Consider the following 18,409-nt stretch of genomic DNA (forward strand, 5'->3'; position numbering starts at 1 on the left):
CATCTTGGTTTGGGTTAATTTGCATACTCGCTGTGATTGGATGATGGGCGTGGCTTGTGGGCGTGTCGGAGGTATGGTCAATTTGCATATTTGTCTATTATTAGATAGGATATATATAATAAACGTTTCAGAAATTTTTATTTCTTTTATCTCTAAAGTTAACTGAAGTATTAAAAATTATGTGTTGGTATGTTCTAATGAAAACAGAATAAAATGGCCCTAGCTGGTTTGCTCAGTGGATAGAGCAATGGCCTGCGGACTGAAGGGTCCCAGGTTCAATTCTGGTCAAGGGCACATGCCCAGGTTGCAGGCTGGATTCCCCAATAGGGGGAATGCAGGAGGCAGCCAATCAATGATTCTCTCTCATCATTGATGTTTCTAACTCTCTCTCCCTCTCCCTTCCTCTCTGAAATCAATAAAAATATATTAAAAAAAAAACAGAATAAAATGCAACCATTACATAGAGAACACAACTGTTGGCCTACCTGCAGTTAACTCTGTAACTGAATGTGGATGACTGCTTGAGAGATTTCCTTCATAATGGTGGATATGAAAATCTTTAGAAAAAAAAGATGACTTCATTTTTCTTGGTATTTGTGGTTCTTCATTTTCAAGGAGTTAGAACCTGAAGAATTCAGCTGCTTCAAAAATAAAATAGTCATAACGAGGGCAGATGCCAAGAAATATGAAGAGGAACTAAAAGAGGAAATAATTCATTGGAGTCAGCTGGACCCAAGCAAGGTAATTAAAAACATTTAGGATTTCTTTAAATTTAAGATTAATATGAAATGGATCTGACTTCTTCATTTAGGTTCAGAAGAATCACCCATAAAGCTTTCAAGGATTTGAACATGAATACCCCATTGCCATGCCTTGCTATTCTAGATTAAATTTAGCTAGCTAGATGTGGAAAAATGCAAAGAATCATTACTTGAGCTCCAGCTTGGACAACCCACACCTGCTGGTACCACATCTTTTCTGAATCTCAAGTTGAGCTATTGCTTTTTATAGAAGACAGGACTTCTCTGATTTCTGATACCAGTGGGTCATTACCTGATTTTCTTCTCTAATATTTCCCTAAGGAAAATATTTTGTCTATTTTACTTTTTTAAATAGGTGAACACCCAGTTTCTTTCGGTTGTGAACAACATGGATAGTTAAAAGAAATTACAAGTATTACTTAATTTATCTTACTATAATTTCTATTCTTTGACTTTACATTTTTTGTTATTATAAAATCCTCCTAATATTTTACTTCCTGAAAATGAGTTCTACAATATCTCAATGGTACAAGCAGTGACACATGCCATAGTTACCCAGGGCTGATTCACCAGACAGTTAGAAGGAACAGAATATCGTCAAACTCATTTACATATACTGACATGTAATATGGAACAACCTTGACTGCTTGGGGCCAAAGTCATGGTTAAGATGAGATCACTTCATGATCAGCATGGTTCAGGTAGTGGAAGCAGAATTTCAATCCACCCATATTTTCTGCATTCTCTTTCCACATGGGAAGGAACCCCTGTTTGGTTTTGTTTTAAATTTTAATTACACACAAACTTGGGCAGACTACCTGATCTGCAAGTGTGAAATCCAACTAATGTCAAGAATTGCTACCATATAGATAAAGGTTGTCAACACGAGCTGCTTATAAAAATGCAGCTTATTAAAATTTCTGATTTGATTGGCTTTGTGTGGTGCCGGGTCAATGGAATTTTAAAACAAAATTCTATGAAATTTCAGTGTGCAGACATGGTTGAGAATCTTTGGCCTATGATTGCTGTTATCTGGATTTTAACACACTGGGATATATAGACATCAGCCTAGATCAAACTTAATTTTATTTACTCCTCTTGACTCGTCATATTTTAGGAGGTGGCTAATCTCTAAGCTCTAATTAGTTCCATCCAATGTACTCTCCATTAGGCACACGTGATATATTTATTTTCCTTAGAGCTTATGACATGCCTCATAGCAATAAGCTGTGCCATTCATAACATGAAAATCCTCTTCTCATCTATTGTGTCTTGTCTAATAACTTTTGTTGGCATTTTACATTCTTTTCACCTAAAATTTTAGTTTTAAACATTTATTTTCCTTAATTTTATGTTAGATATTTTGTTAAAAATATTATTTGTAGACAGTTAGGACGTACTGTGCTCTGTGCTCACCCTATTAATAACCAACATTAATTTGTAACCATCTCTGTCTCATTCCATAAACAACATGCCATGATATTACATAGACATGATTACAATATTGTAGAAATATGTTATTCCAGTTTTCTCAGATTTTAATTTTATTTAAAAATGTGCATTATTTAGATATAATTTCTAACTTACTCCATGAAAATGCGCTAAGCCTTACCAATTTGATTTTCAGTCTCAAATGCCACCTGATTATATCATCCTTTCTTCACAATCACAAGTATTTTGACTTATTTTTTACTTATAATTTTATTCAGGTGAATCAGTTATTCACATACCTTAAGCCTCAAACTTTTGACAGTGCAGAAATTGAAAAGCGAAGGATGTTTCCCCATTTTGTGGAAAAACTTAAAGAAATGAATAGGCTGCCTGCAATATTTTTTTCGTAAGTAACATTTTCTTAGCATTATACTTAATTTTGTATAAATGTGAAGAATTTTGAAAATAATCATTGAGGAAAAATATATATAACCTTTGATTCATAATAGTAGAATTTTGAGAATTCTTTTAATCCTCATTCGAGTATATGTTTTTATTAATTCGAGAGAGAGAGAGATACATCAATGTGAGAGAAAAACATTGATCAGTTGCCTCCCTTATGCTCTCTGATCAGGGATCAAACTGCAACTAGGTATGTGCCCTGACTGGGAATTGAACCCACAACCTTTTTTGGGGGCATAGGAGACAATGTTCCAACCAACTTAGCCACCTGGCCAGAGCATATTTTGAGAAATTATAACTCTATTTATGTTGAAGTCATACTTATAATACCAAGCTGGGTATAGGATGAGAGAAAGGAACACCTCTCATTAGATTATATTTAAAAATCTAATTGTATAGTTTAGTACTGTAGAATTTCTGGCCCATCCTTATTAGAAAAATTCTATATATCATCAAAGTAAGATAAGGAATAAAGGGTAAATAGAGTGTGCATTTGCCAAAGAGAGCATGTACAGTAACACACACATGCATAACATATACACACATATGACCTTGCTGTATTTTTTCTATAGGTTGTTTGCAAAAGTGGTCGCATCTAAACTCTTCACTAAAAAGGAAAGACCTTCACTCTGCTAGTTTCCTTTTTCCTATTTTCCCTTAAGAGCATTAAAGGAAAAGTGAGCTGGAGCTTAGTAGCAACTCAAATAATTAGCAATCATGTTTTCATTATACTTAAAATAATGATTTTCCCTTGGGAAATATTTCATCAATCTATATGGATGAAATAAGCTTACATTCAGTTCAGTTCACTTTGCTCATTTGTGCTAAGTCCAGGACTCAGAAGCAATCCGTGACATGACTGCCCTTAAGGAATTGATATCCTTGGAAGAGTGGCTGTATATGACCTTGAAATAGTTAGACTCAATAGTTTAGACAGTAAGTATATAAACAGTTACTCAACATTTCAGAATTCAAGGCATTCTGTAGGTGCTAATAGAGAATATGAGGAGATATTTGTCACCTCTGGAAACATAGGAGAGTAAAACAGTAAACTATTAATTGTAAAGTCCGTCCCTCAACAGTATAACATAATATATACATTTAAAATAAATGTGTGATAAAGACATTAGGTGCTTCAAAGTTTAGTGGGAAGAGAAAATAATGGCTAGGGTGGTTAAAGACACTTAAAAATATTTTTGTTGATTTCAGAGAGAGGAAAGGAGGGAGAGGGGGAGGGAGTGGGGGAGAGAGAGAAAGAGAGAGAGAGAAGAGAGAGAGAGAGAGAGAGAGAGAGAGAGAGAATGAATCATTGATTGGTTGCCTCCTGTACCTCCTGCACACCCCCCACTAGGGATCATGCCCTGACTGGGAATTTAACCATGACTTCCTGGTTCATAGGTTGATGCTCAACCACTGAGCCATGCCGGCCAGGCTACAAAGGGATTAGGTCTCAAAGTGTATATATTCTAAACAAGAGGAAAGGTGAGGAAACCTACATCTAATTTGTTATATTCCATTTGAAACAAAGCAAGATCTACAAAGTGAACAAATTAAAGGTAGATTATGAATAAAATTTATGTGATTATATATATATATATATATATAATCTATCTCTCTCATATATGTGATAGAGCTATAAGTAATATGAGATGTATCTAATATATATGATATATATAAGATTGATATGAACATGCAATTATTAAAAATTCTCATATATTTTTAATTTAGATTTAACATTCACTCAGTGGAATTTTCAGCTTCACGACTTCTTACACATTTGATAAGCAAACAAATTACTCATGATGATCCAAATTCTGAAAGAGAGAAGAAAATTTTGAACAAGAAACTATGGAAAGCAATAAAATCTCAAAAAAGAAACATTGCTGCGTGAGTATTTTTACTTGAGCTGTGGAATTTTAAATGTTTAATAAAATTCATGGGTGTTCAGCTGTTTTTATAAATTATAATATCAAACTTGTTTTTATAACATAATAATGTGACTTTTTCTCTTTTTATGATACATTGAGTTAATTTAATTATACTTCACTTTTGTGGGGACATCCAAGAGAGGATTTTTTGAATATTTTTGTAATCATACAATAGTTTATAATAATCTTCTTCGTTATAATAGCTTCTTTTCTTTTTCTTAGAAATGAAAGTTATAGATTTGTTTTTTAGAAATTGCAAGTTTGCATATTGCTAAAAATAAATTGTTTAAAAAGATAGCCATTCAGCTAATTAGTCAGAACAAGTTCACTAACACATTTTTCTTTTAACACAACAAAGGAAATATGATTTTTGCATCTTGATGCCTTTATTGTCTTATCATAAAGTATATAAGTATATAAATAAATGCCTGTATTTTTGTTTCATTCTAATGTACAAATTAACCTGAAAAACATGATGTATGAATTTTGTTACATAACTTTGATAATAGTTACACAAGTCTCACCCTCCTCAGGATTCTTTTCTAGCATTTATCTTTACCTTCTCTTGAGAGAAATAATAATCATAATACAATAAATTATTCTTTTCTGACTGTTTCAGATATATTTCTGAGATAGGGGTGGTCATATAAAATGGGTTTGTGTCTTAGAGTAAAATTGCAGAGAGAATGACTGAATCGGGCCTACTCTAATGGCCCAACACGTGGTGACCCTTTCTCCATATGTCATTTCACCAGAGTAATGACTTGTTGAGAAGTACTCCAGTACATTGCTCAATGCTAATTTTGGCACATGTTGAAAATCAGTTACAGTATGTGTTTAAAAGAAGAGAGTAGCAGATAAAATTTTTCTATACTTCTTCAACTATTAAGAATTTGCATTTGTATGCAGTTAGTAGGATAATTGAATTTTTCCATAATTGTTCCACTGCATATAGAAAATAAATTAAAAATTTTGGTTGACATGAGATATGGGAGAGGTGCAGGAGGTTTTTCTATTTCGTGTTAGATGCATATTAATGCATATATTTAAAGTGTACTTAAATGGTAAGTTTATAAAGAGACAATTGAGGTAATTAAAGCCTGATGAATATCCTCTAATACAGGCATTGTGTTTGAGGTTTGTATTACCTGGCATTTATATACATAACCTCAAACTCAAAAAAATTAAAGAACATGCTATAATCAATATATTTACTCATTTTCCCATTTTCCATATTCAGTTATTTTAATTCAGATTCAGGTGCTAGAGTGCAAAGAATCATTTTATTAGAAGCTGAAATAAAGGAAATTAAAAAAAACCTTAAGAAGCATTATAAAATTTCTCCAGAATGTACTTACATTGACCATACAGTTGTGGATTATCAGGTAAGAGAAAAGAAACAAGGGTAATGCAAGTGTGTGTATGGACTTGCTAAGGCTGCTGTAACAAAGAACCACAGAGTGAGTGTCTTAAACAACATAAATTTATTTCCTCCCAGTTCTGGAGAGTAGAGTCTGAGGTCAAGGTGTTGGCAGGGTCACTTCCTTCTGAGGGCTTTGAGGGAAGGATCTGTCGAGGTCTTTCCCTTGACTTGCACATGGTCATCTTCTTTCTGTATCTTCATATCATCTTCTTTTTTATGTGTCTGCATTCAAATTTCCTCTTCTTATAAGGACACTAATCATATTAGATGAGGACCCACCCTAATGACCTCATTTTAATTGAATTACCTTATAAAGATTCCATCACCAAATACAGTAACATCTTGAGGTCCTGGGGGTGCACAATTTTTGGAGGAGCACCATCCTATCTAATAAAGAGGGAATATGCTAATTTACCCTCACACCATTGCAAAGATGGCGGCGCCCACAGCCAATAAGGAGGGAATATGCTAATTGACTGCCCCGCCCTCAAATATGGCAGTGCCCACAGCCACAAGATGGTGGCACCCAGTCCCCTCAGCCCTGCACACCTGCCTCTGGAGTCCCCCAGTCCCTTCAGCCCCCCAGCCACCCAGGGCTGGCCCAAGGCGCAGGCAAGCCTCAGATGGCGGCTGCCCAGCCACCCAGGGCCACCCAAGGCTCAGGTAACCAGGGCTGGCCCAGGCTTGCGCTGCGGCAGCAGCAGAGGTGTGATGGGGATGTTGACTTCCCCTGACCGCCGGATTGCCTCCCGCCCCTGAGGGCTCCTGGACAGTGAGAGGGGGCAGGCTGGGCTGCAGGACCCCCCCCCCTCCAGTGCATGAATTTTCATGCACCAGGCCTCTAGTTTAGTACATAAAAGTGTAAATGATGTCTATATTTTGATATGGAATTTATAAAACACGTAACATACTTAATCTAAATTAATCTTGAAACAATGAATAAGAGACTAAAGTTATAGGCTGGAGAAATTAAGATAATTTGTGTGAGTTTATACAGTTATTAAAAGCAGCTTGACGATTTGTGCCAAAGTATAACTCCAATATTTATGAAACTGTCTTTATTAATTGAAGTTAATTATAACTATTCCCTTATGTAGACGTATATAAATATCAAATGTAAAAATCTTTTCTCTCAGCTATAGGCTTAAGCAACAACTTGCTAAAAGAAACTCAAAATCATATTTGTCTGTCTTCTGAAAAATTTTCCTTGTCAGTTTCTTACCTACCTTTTACCTAGTTCTTCAAACTTGAAACTGTGGAGTTATGATTGTCTTGTACTTCTCCCTGATGCCACAGCTCATTCAGAAATGCTAAACAATGGTTGCTCATGAAATGCTTTCTCGTTGACCTAACTGTTTGTGTAATAGTCAGAGAAGTGTGGTTATTACCTGTTTATGGCTTGTACAATAATTAAGAGGGGGAGAAAGAGAGGCAGAATGAGAGTAAAGGGGCCAAAAAGAGAAAAGAAAAAAGGAAAAGAGAGAAACAAAAACAGTGATTAGGAAAGAGAGACAAAGAGAAGAAGGAGATACAATAACAGTGACTGACAGAGATAGACAAAGAAATGTACAGAAATAGACAGGGAATTTCAGAGAGAGAGAAAGGAGAAAAGCGTAGAAGCAGAGGGAGAGAAACAGGGAAAGATTCGGGGGGGGGGGAGGAGTGACAGACACAAAGATAATAGAGAAAAGATAAACTGGAAGACATGGAGAGAGAGAGAGAGAGAGAGAGAGAGAGAGAGAGAGAGAGAGAGAGAGAGAGAAAGAAAGAAGGAAAGAAAGAAAGAAAGAAAGAAAGAAAGAAAGAAAGAAAGAAAGAAAGAAAGAAAGAAAGAAAGGAAGGAAGGGAGGGAGGGAGGGAGAGAGAGAGAGAGAGAGAGAGAGAGAGAGAGAGAGAGAGAGAGAGAGAGAGAGAAAGAAAGAAAGAAAGAAAGAAAAAAGAAAGAAAGAAAGAAAAAGAGAAAACAACAAATACTGGTCAGACATGACTGGAGGTGATAATAAAAAAGAAACTCAGCAAGTTAGAGTTGAATTAACAGCAAAAATAAAACAAAATTGAGGTGGTAGCAAGTCAGACTAAGCTGAGAATTTTTTTTGGGTACCAGCATCAGGGCACTCTGGTCCCTCACCCACCTCTTATCCTGTTCCTTCAGTGTGTCCTCGTTGCCCCAGGGTGAGCTGGAGCCCTTAGTTCAGTCCAGTGATTAAGCAGTTGGGATCATGGCTAGGCCTCGACCACCCAGTGGGAATGGGGAAGAAAATGGGGTACATGTTACTGATGAAGAAATGGATGAAGAAAGGATCACCACGTATAAGGTTGGGTTGCATTTGCTTGTGTCAGAAAGATATGGAGCTTTGAATGTCAGGTACTATGAAATCACTCTACTAAAATATAATAGACATTTTGTAGTGTAAATAGGCTTTAGGTTCTAGTGTAAATAGGCTTTAGGCCTTAAACATACTATTGTTTAAAGTGTGTCCAACTCTGAATTGATTGTTAAACAATCGTTTTACACGTGACATCATTGTTAAGTTGAAGGATCAATACTTTCATTTGACACTACAGACTCTTTGTTTGGGGTATTTCAGACTTTAGCAAAGATCTTACACAGACTGAGAGGAACAAGACAATGCTACAAACTACACAGTCTGTTAAAGCGGGGCATTGGATATCACCACGGTTCGATGGAACTTAGACAAAGACAAGTTGTGGAGATGCTTTTCAGACTGAAGCACGTTAAGGTTGGTGAACTTTGAGGATAACTTTCCTAAAAACAGTGCCTTCATTCCTTCGGCCTGAGTAGGATAGTCACTCTATCTCCCTCCCCATAACCTCTTCACTGGGAGGAATACGCTGCTAACATTTTAGCATATTCTATTCCATCCTTATAAATACATTTTACATAGTTAATAAATAATATATATATATATGCAATTAGGGATCCTGTCTACTTTGCCTAATAGTACATAATTAAGCTTATTATTAATTAGCATTACATAATAAACATTGTATCAGTGCATCATAATATACATATATACTTCATTTAAACATTCTAATGTTGAAATTGTTGTTTATAAACAAACTAGTGGCCCAGTGCATGAATTCGTGCACCTTGAAAGGAACTGTGGACCAGGAGGCAGCTGTGGGCACCGGGGCAAGTCTTGGCCCATTCTCCACACCCCCGCCTGGGCTCTCCCACTGCAGCCCCCAGTCCCCTGTCTGCCGCTACCACTGCTTGCACCTGCTGACAGCACAGAGCAATTGGGGCCAGTGTCAGCAGCAGGTGAGAGCAGGACTGGTGCTGTTAACAGGTGCGAGTGGCAGCTGCTGTCCTGATCATCCCTCAGGAGCACGGTAAGGTGGAGAAGCCCTGAGGGGTGATCGGGCCAGCAGCCACTGCTCATACCCACTGACAGCACCTAGCAATTGGGACCAACGCTGGGCGTTGGCAGCAGATGCGAGTGGGGCTGGTGCCAGCAGCAGGTGCGAGTGCTGGGCAGGACCAAAGAATTTTCAGTAACCACCAGAGGTTTGCCCCAATGACAGCAACAAGCACCCTGCCTTGGTCTGGCGGCCCCGCTCACCTGCTCCACCATCCCACGGTGGTTGATGCCCATCATGTTCCGCGTGCGCCCCTGGTGGTCAGCACACATCATAGCAACTGTTTGTTCGGTTGTTCTGCTGTTCGGTCTATTTGCATGTTAGAGTTTTATATATATTGATCTCATCACTTCTGATTGTTGATGGGATCAGCTGATTCTGCAAAGTGAAATCACTGTTTCAAAGAGCAAAAGTGATTTTCAGGCTCTAGAAATACATTGCTAAATTTCTTTCCAGAATGATTGTATTTGTTCACTTCACCATGACGATTTTGAGTATTATGGCTAAAAAATGGAGTTGTGAGTACAAGGTAGAGAGCATTTTATATGCCATGCACCCAATTTCGCTTCTTAACATCTTGCATTAGTATGGTACATCTATAATAATAAAAGCATAATATGCTAATTAGACCGGACATCATTCCAGACATCATTCTGGATGTCCTTCCTGACGAAGCTGGGGCCAGAGGGAAGCTCGGGTCCCGGGTGCCAGAGGGAAGCTGGTGCTGGCAGCTGGGGGAAGGAAGGCCTACTCATGCACGATTTTCTTGCATCAGGCCTGTAGTTTGTTATAATTAAATAATATTGACAAATTTTTATAAACTAAAGTTTATTTTTTATTCAGACTTCCTCAGTTATTCCTGCAATGTCCTTTTTAAGTTCCACAATTACAACCAAGATGCAACATTTTACTTGTCAGTCCTCTTTAGGCTTTCTTGGATGTGACACTTTCTCAGATAAACCTTGTTTTTAAAGATCCTGATGCTTGTAAGGATAATCGATCAGATTATTTTGTAGAATATTACTCAGTTGGGATTTCTCTGATGTGTTTCTCGTGATCACATGGGATTTTATGGGTTTCTTGAAGGAAGACCACATAAGTAACGTGTCATTCTCATCATATTATCTCAGGGTTATAGATTATGGACATGACATCACTATGGATGTTAATCTTCAGCACCTGGCTGAGATCATATTTGTTAAACTTTTCCACTATAAAGTAAGCTTTTAATCTCACTTTCCATACTGTCCTCCTTGGAAGGGAATCACTATGCATAGCCCATGCATAAAGAGTAGGTAGTTTAGTTATACTTTACCTCCTTATAGTTGAAGTATCTACATCAATTATTTAGACTTATTCTGTATAAGAGCTGTGTCCCTTCTCTCTCTCATTTATTTATGTATCCAACATATATGTATATCAATATGGGCACATGGATATTTATTTTCTGCTTTGGATTATAATTCAATGCTACTTTACTTTTTTTCTTGTTCAAATTGTTCCAATTTTGGCAATTGAGAGCTCTTTCACTTGCTTCCTGGAACCCTTTGGCATGCTTCCCTCATTGTGAGTTGTTTGTTTTTAAACACTTCCTTACATTCTGGCAAAGTAAGATGCTCAGTGTCAGTCTTAGAATAAGTCATGTCTCCAAAGAGCCCAATTTCTTTTAGAGAAGCCCAAGAAACTGTTACAACCAAGAAGAGTCAAAGGAGACGTGCCTAGCAAATGTAATGCGATGCCCTGGGCAGATACATAAAAAGGACATTAGGTAAAAACTAAGGAAATCTGGAAGAAGTGTGAACTTTAGTTAATAATAATGTAGGGGATCAATTTAAGATGTTAAATGTAGGGAAAACTAGGTACAGAGTATAGGAACTCTGTATTATCTTTGCAAATTTCTGTAAATCTAAAAGGCTTCTAAAAATAGAATTTATTTAGCAATATATTCTATACATGCATTAAAATGTGTCCTGTAGGTACTGATTTCAGTGTTCTGGGAGGCTTCTTAATTAAAATTTGTATTACTGGTAATTTTTTTTTTACCTTCTATCAATTATTGAAAGTAGAATTATTGAGAATAGAAAATGTTAATGTAAATTTTTGTTTCTCTTTGTAGTTATGCTAGTTTTACTTTATATGTTTTAATATGTTCTTCTATATTCTGTAAGAAAATGGCCTTAAGGATAAGGCACATTAAAAGCACTCTGAGAAAATAGAGTCCTGTAACAGAGTGATATCCGATTTGTCAAAATGAAGCCAGGCCAGTGTTGTTCAGTGGTTGTGTTGACCTATGAACCAGGAGATGACAGTTTGATTTTCTGTCTGAGCACATGCTTGGGCTGTGTGCTAGATTCACAGTTGGGGTTGTGCAGGAGGCAGCTTGTCAATGATTCTCTCTCATCATTGATGTTTCTGTCTTTCTCTCCCTCTCCCTTCCCTCTCTGAAATAAATAATATATTTAAAAAATATAAAAAGCAAAATGGAAGCAAGAAGTAAATGAAATTTTACCTTCAGAAACTTAAAGAAAATAACTTTCATCTTAGAATTTTATACACAACAAAATTCTTTTTCCAGAATAAGGGCAAAGTGGAGAATTTTAGACAAATAAAAACTGAGAGTGTTTGCCATTTTGCTTCAACACTTAAAAGAAAATTCCAAACTTGGAAAAATGGAAGTAATTTCAGGAAAATGAAAGATGTTTAAAAATACATAAAAGAGTAATCCTAGAACAACACAAATATAGTGAAATTAAAACTTTTGTTATCTGAGTAAAAATAACACCATGGAATAAAAAAGAGAAATATATGTTACAATAGTGTATATTTCAGAAGTGGAGGTTGTTGTGTGTGTGTATTTTAAGATATTTTTATTGATTTCAGAGAGGAAGGGAGAGGGGGAGAGAGATAGAAACATCAGTGATGAGAGAGAATCATTGATTGGCTGCCTCCTGCACGTCCTCTGCTGAGGATGGAGCCCACAACCCAGGCATGTACTCTTGACCAGAATCGAACCTACGACCAGTCAGTCCACAGGCTGATGCTCTCTATCCAGAACCAGCTAGGGCATGTGGAGGTTGTTTGACGTAATATCTAAAGGGAGGATAAACTTATTAATTTTGGACTTTGAGAAGTACAGATTATATGAATTTGTCAGTACCAACTGAAAGAACAGAATTTGCGTATTCAACATCCAAACTACAGAGGAAAAATAAGTGGCATGGAAAACATCTGAATGAATTAGAACCAAGAAAGCAGACAAAAAATTTAAAACACTGTGACTAACCATATAAAATGGTAGCCAGCTCATTAAATATAACAATTATATTAAACTAGTGTCTTCTTGCACGAATTTGTGCACATTGAAAGGAAATTGATTAGAAGAAAGATTTGTGCAGTAATTACGTTACTGCAAAAAATTACATGTCAAAATAGTATATGTAATATAATATTATAAAATTAAAATACAAAATATTTTATCATCACTATTTGCCCTTTCTCTATAATAGAAGTGCACGAGTCAATGTTTATTTTTAAATTGCCAGTGTGTGTCATATGTACTGGCGTGTCGGTTGGTCAGTCAGTCAGATGGATGGACAGTTGGTCACTTAGCCTTTTATATATATAGATAAGCTGATTCATATTAACTTAATGGCTCTAATTAAGAGGAACATTTTTTTTTTATACTGTACAGCCCCCTTCAGTGCTCACAGCCCAAGTGTAAGGAGGCTGGGCAATGGTTTGAGGCTGCAACTTCCTCTGGCATGGGTCCACTATGAGAGGCCCACAGGGAAGGGCCCCCATAAAGGAGGAACCTTTTTGAAGTTGATTAACAAAATATCCAACTAGGTGTTGATTATATGGGACACATTGGGAAAAACAGAATTGAAAGGAAAATAAATGTAAATGATAACCAAAAGAAAACTGATGTGGCTAGGTTTATCCTAAACAAAATAGGTTTTAAGATAAAATCATTACTAGTGGTACAGAATGTTCCACCATTAGAAAGGTATACTAATTTAACATTTTTACATAATTGCAGTATAAAAATATATAAAGAGAAAAGCATAATGGAAATAAAGAAAATATAGAGTTGATAGATAAATAAAATACTATATAGCTGAAGTTATGTGGTGGAACTAAACTAGTACTTAGAGAAAAATGTATAAAAAAACTGAAAAGAGAAGCAAGAAAGGGTATAAGTTACCTCAAGTGGGGTTGGGATAAGATAGAGATAAGACAAATTCTAGCTGTTAGCTTCAGTTTTTACTAAGCAATATGAGTCAAAATAGTGCTTTTAATTTGAGGTAAGAAAGCAAAATCCCAGGAAATGCCCTTTATACGTACATCTTAACTCAGTTGGGAATACCATTTCCTACTCAATTCACCATTGGATCTTCTCCAGAATAATCTAAAAGCTCCTATAAGATCATTCATCTTCCATTCATCACCTCCTAAAATTAGTTTACAGACTAACCAAAGCATTTTTATAAATATTAATATCATGTTACTCCACTTTCTCTTAAACTGCTTAAAGTGTTGTGGGTTTTTTTTTGTTGTTGTTGTTGTTTGATTTCATCCTCACCCTAGGATATGTTTATTGACTTTAGAGAGAGAGGCAGGGAGAGAGAGAAAGAGAAGCATCGATGTGAGAGTGTAACAGTAATAGGATGTCTTCCATATGTGCCCCAAACGGGGATCCAACCCACAAACTAGGTCTGTGCCCTGACTGGGATCGAACTCACAACTTTTTGGTGCATGAGAGGATACTCCAACCAACTGAGCCACCTGGCCAGGACTAGAGTGGTTTTTTAATCTCGATGTGACCTGGTCCCTGCGCTCTCTGAGTTTATCCCCTACTATTTTTCTTAGAAATGTTTTCATGTAAAACCAATATTCCTTTTAAAACCTGGTGCTTTTGTTTATGCAAAAATGTAAAACTTAGTGGATGGCTGTGATTTTACATCATTTTGCAATATAAAAATTCTAAGTAATTGTAATATTAAGGAAAATATTAGTATTCTAAAAGAAAATGTAGCATCTGTATTTTTGGTGACACCTACTTCCCATTGGAGTTTTACTCAGGAAAACTAATATCACAGGGTTTAATCTACTCAATATTTAAAGACTATGCACACATTTATGTATTCTAAGTTAACTTTATTATTATTATTGTTATTGTTATCCTTCACCTTCAGGTGATAACAGCTACCTCCACCCTTGCTTTGGGAATTAATATGCCATGTAAATCTGTTGTTTTTATGGAAGATTCTGTTTTTTTGGATGCCTTGAACTTTCGACAGGTATTTATACAACCTGCCTGTATTATATTTGCATATTAGGGATTGGAAACATTTATTCAATAAGCCAAAATAAAACCACAATTATTTTAAAACATTTGGACTAAAATAACACAATGTTTTAAAATGGTTCTGGATATATGATATTGCATGAGTATGGTTACATTTAAAGACATTTTGAACACTTATTCATTGGATAAACAGATTAGTTTACCTGAGAATATTCCAGCTTTGATAAATATTATTGAACTCAAACAACAATAATAGAAAGAAGAGGTAACCACATCTTCTGAGAACTCAAAGGTGCTAAGCACCTACAATTATAATTTGTGTCTACATTGTTCTCAGTTCAGACTAGTTTCTGGAAATACATTGGTAAATAAGACAGAAATTGCCCCTGCTTTAAAAGTCATTATCTGAAAATATAGGCGTTACTAAAAAAACAAGCACACTTTGATAATATATTTGTAAAGTAACATATTGAACTTTGCTAAAATTAATATACCAAGCAACAAAGACTCTTTCAAGATTTTTGAAAGTTTAATGTTTTATGTGGTATAGGTAAGTTAGATATTAATTATTAATAGAGACAAGACTTGAAATGATTTAAAAGTGTTATGTGATCATCTCTTTAGATGTCTGGTCGTGCAGGAAGACGTGGAGAAGATCTTATAGGAAATGTGTTCTTCTATGATATTCCATTACCTAAGATAGAAAGGCTCTTAAAATCGAACGTGCCCAAACTGAAGGGTCAGTTTCCTCTAAGTATATCCTTGGTTCTCAGACTTATGCTTTTAGTTGCCAAAGCAGAAGACAAGGAGGATGCCAAAGCAAAGGTACACTGTTTCATTTTATTTCAATAACTTAAATAAACATCATTATTTAAGCTTAGTTTTATGTTATATTTTACATAAATTGAAGTGAATAAAATATTAATGTACTGTAAATAAATTCCTGTAACATTTGATTCTACTTTATAAATACCCTAATTCAGCCCAAAAACATGCTTTTAATTTTCATGCTTTCAAACATTTGGAAAATTAAGCTCATGGTTGTCTTGTTATAATTACTCCTGGGTTCCGCATATATTAGAAAAGAAACTTTTTTTTCTATAATTATATATGATTTAAAATTTTTTAAAATTCAAATAAATAACTAATAGTTTAAAAGTGTAAAAGAGACTGAAATGTTCATAATTCTTGGTTTTACATTTTTATACCCACACTAGAGATCCAGGGGCCAATCGGGCCAGGCCAGCGGTGGGGAGGGGCCGCAGGCAGTTGGCTGGCCAGCCTGCCCCTGATCAGGGTGTTGGAGGCTGATCAGGGGCCGGGCCAGGGGGGTGAGGGCAGTTGGGGCCCAGATCAGTCTGGTTGGCTGCTGCAGTGGATGTCATAGCCTCCAGTTGTTTCAGGGTAGTTCTGGTTGTTTCACCATTCTTTGTCACTGGGCTTTTAAATAGAGAGACTTTACTTGTCACCTATCATATATTAAGGTGTAATTATTTATCTTTCCCTCAATATTTCATTATCATTTTTTATTACACACACATATAATATAAAACATTATGGAATGCCTAATTAAAGTAAATAATAATTACAGTAATATAATAAAGCAATATTCAATGCCTAATCTACACTAATAAAAGAGAAACATGCAAATTGACCGTACCTCCACTACACCCACCAGCCACACCCACCAGCCAATCAGGAGCGAGTATGCAAATTAACTCAACCAAGATGGCGACGGCCACGGAGCTGGAGCACGCAGGAGGCTTGGGTTGCCTCAGCAATGGAGGAAGCCAAGCTTCCCACCCTCCCTGGCCAGCCCTGGCCTCCGCTCAAGGCTACAAAGTTTCAATTATAGAAAATAAATAAATCCCAGATACTTGCTTCCAGCTGGCACTTGTCTCTGCTCAAGGAGGCACTGAAGAAAAAAAAAAAAAAAAGAAAAGAAAAAAAGGAGGGGCTGGGAGCTTGCGTTGTGGGGGTGTGATCAGGCCAGGATGGGACGGCAGTTGTGGGTGATCAGGCTGTTGGGGGCGGGGCCGTTGGAGGTAAGCAGACCAGCAGGGGGGCCAGTTGGGGGTGAGCAGGTGGTCAGTGGGGGTCAGTTGGAGGTGATCAGGACAACGTGGGGGCAGTTTGGAGTGAGCAGGCTAGCAGGGGAGCAGTTGGGGGCAAGCAGGCCAGCAGTGGGGGGCAGTTGGGGGCAAGCAGGCCAGCAGGCAGAGTGGTTAGGGGCAATCAGGCAGGCAGGCAGGCAGGCAGGCAGGTGAGCGGCTGGAGCCAGCAGTCCCAGATTGTGAGAGGGATGTCCAACTGTCGGTTTAGGCCCGATCCCTGTAAACCAGTAGTAGGACATCCTTCAAGGGGTCCCAGATTGGAGAGGGTGCAGGCTGGGCTGAGGAACACCCCTGCCCCTGTGCATGAATTTCATGCACTGGGCCACTAGTTAAAAATATTTAAAAACATCCCTTAGCTGGTTTTGCTCAGTGGGTAGAGTGTTGGCCTGGAGATTGAAGGGTCCCAGGTTCAATTCTGGTCAAGGGCACATGCCTGGGTTGCAGGCTCGATCCCCAGTAGGGGATGTGCAGGAGACAGCCGATCAATGATTGATGTTTTTATCTCTCTCCCTCTCCCTTCCTCTCTGAAATCAATAAAAATATATTTTAAAAAATATGAAATATATATAATTTTTTATAAGTTGTACATAAGTATATATAGCACCCTGTTCTATAGTAGGAATGTCTAGTTGTCTTTTGTATATTACATTTGGAAGACTCACTATAAAATGTGCTTAATATCTAACTTGATGTTTTGATATGTATATATAGGCATTGTCAGTTCTCCAATATTCATTGATGTCCTTCAAGCAACCAAAGATCAATTCCATGTTAAAGTTTTACTTTATATATTCTTTGCAATTCTTGGTCAGAGAGGTAAGATTTAAACCTATTTCCACTAAATTAAGGTGTTAGTACATATGTTTAAATCTACTGTACTAAAAGGTACTTTATTAACAACTTCTGTGATTGGTATTGCTGAGATCTACAGACCAGGTTAACATGAAAAAATTAATTTCTAGGAATATCTGAATCAAGAATGTATTCCCATTGGATATTCTGGTCTCGTGTCACATTTGCACTACCATGAACCTGCAAACTTTGTTTTAGTAAGCTTGCTGAAGAAAGGCTTATTTCACAAGCTATGTATTCCAACCAAGATAAAAGGTAAGCAATTATTCTTTTCCAAACATTTACTCATTAAATGTGTGCACAAACACACACACAGAGCACATGTGTAGTTGCATATAACCATATATTCCTCAGAATGCATACACTTTTGAAGGTGTGACTTTCTGTGTTTTCTCTTAATGTACTTTGAACATATTTCTTATTTTATAACACTATATATGTTTATAAAAATATTAATATATGAATGGTATATTTGTAAAATACTGTAAATATTCTAATGACTATTTACTGTGTTCCAAATTAAAAAAATAAAACCTTAGAATAATGAATATTATTATTTAAGAATTGTAATAATATATGTAAAATCACTAATTTATCCTTCTTATACCTGGCCATTGACATGATAAACAGGCCTCTTTGTGATATCCTCACATTTAGGTACTAATCATTAGCTATATCCTAGTAAAATATATAGCTAACAGTTCAAAATCACATGTAACTATAGCAATATATTGGCATCACAATATTGT

The 18,409-nt window shown here is 36.5% G+C and overlaps 1 protein-coding gene and 1 non-coding gene across 2 annotated transcripts in view; one reads left to right on the forward strand and one right to left on the reverse strand.

Annotated features, from left to right (window-relative positions):
- The window catches only part of LOC103290882 (probable ATP-dependent RNA helicase DDX60), an 85,747-nt gene that overhangs the window by 54,046 nt on the left and 13,292 nt on the right, over window positions 1-18,409 (forward strand). Inside the window, exons 24-32 of the mRNA XM_054716949.1 lie at window positions 616-741; window positions 2,471-2,598; window positions 4,383-4,541; window positions 5,823-5,967; window positions 8,594-8,746; window positions 14,582-14,686; window positions 15,319-15,519; window positions 17,520-17,624; window positions 17,771-17,915. Of these exons, the coding sequence (XP_054572924.1) occupies window positions 616-741; window positions 2,471-2,598; window positions 4,383-4,541; window positions 5,823-5,967; window positions 8,594-8,746; window positions 14,582-14,686; window positions 15,319-15,519; window positions 17,520-17,624; window positions 17,771-17,915 (1,267 nt within the window). The remainder of the gene's footprint in view (window positions 1-615; window positions 742-2,470; window positions 2,599-4,382; window positions 4,542-5,822; window positions 5,968-8,593; window positions 8,747-14,581; window positions 14,687-15,318; window positions 15,520-17,519; window positions 17,625-17,770; window positions 17,916-18,409) is intronic.
- On the reverse strand, window positions 13,068-13,203 carry LOC114233441 (small nucleolar RNA SNORA42/SNORA80 family). Its single transcript, XR_003619583.2, has one exon. It is a non-coding gene; the product is annotated as a small nucleolar RNA SNORA42/SNORA80 family (small nucleolar RNA).

The sequence above is a fragment of the Eptesicus fuscus genome, chromosome 6 (genome assembly GCF_027574615.1).
Source record: "Eptesicus fuscus isolate TK198812 chromosome 6, DD_ASM_mEF_20220401, whole genome shotgun sequence".
NCBI lineage: Eukaryota > Metazoa > Chordata > Mammalia > Chiroptera > Vespertilionidae > Eptesicus > Eptesicus fuscus.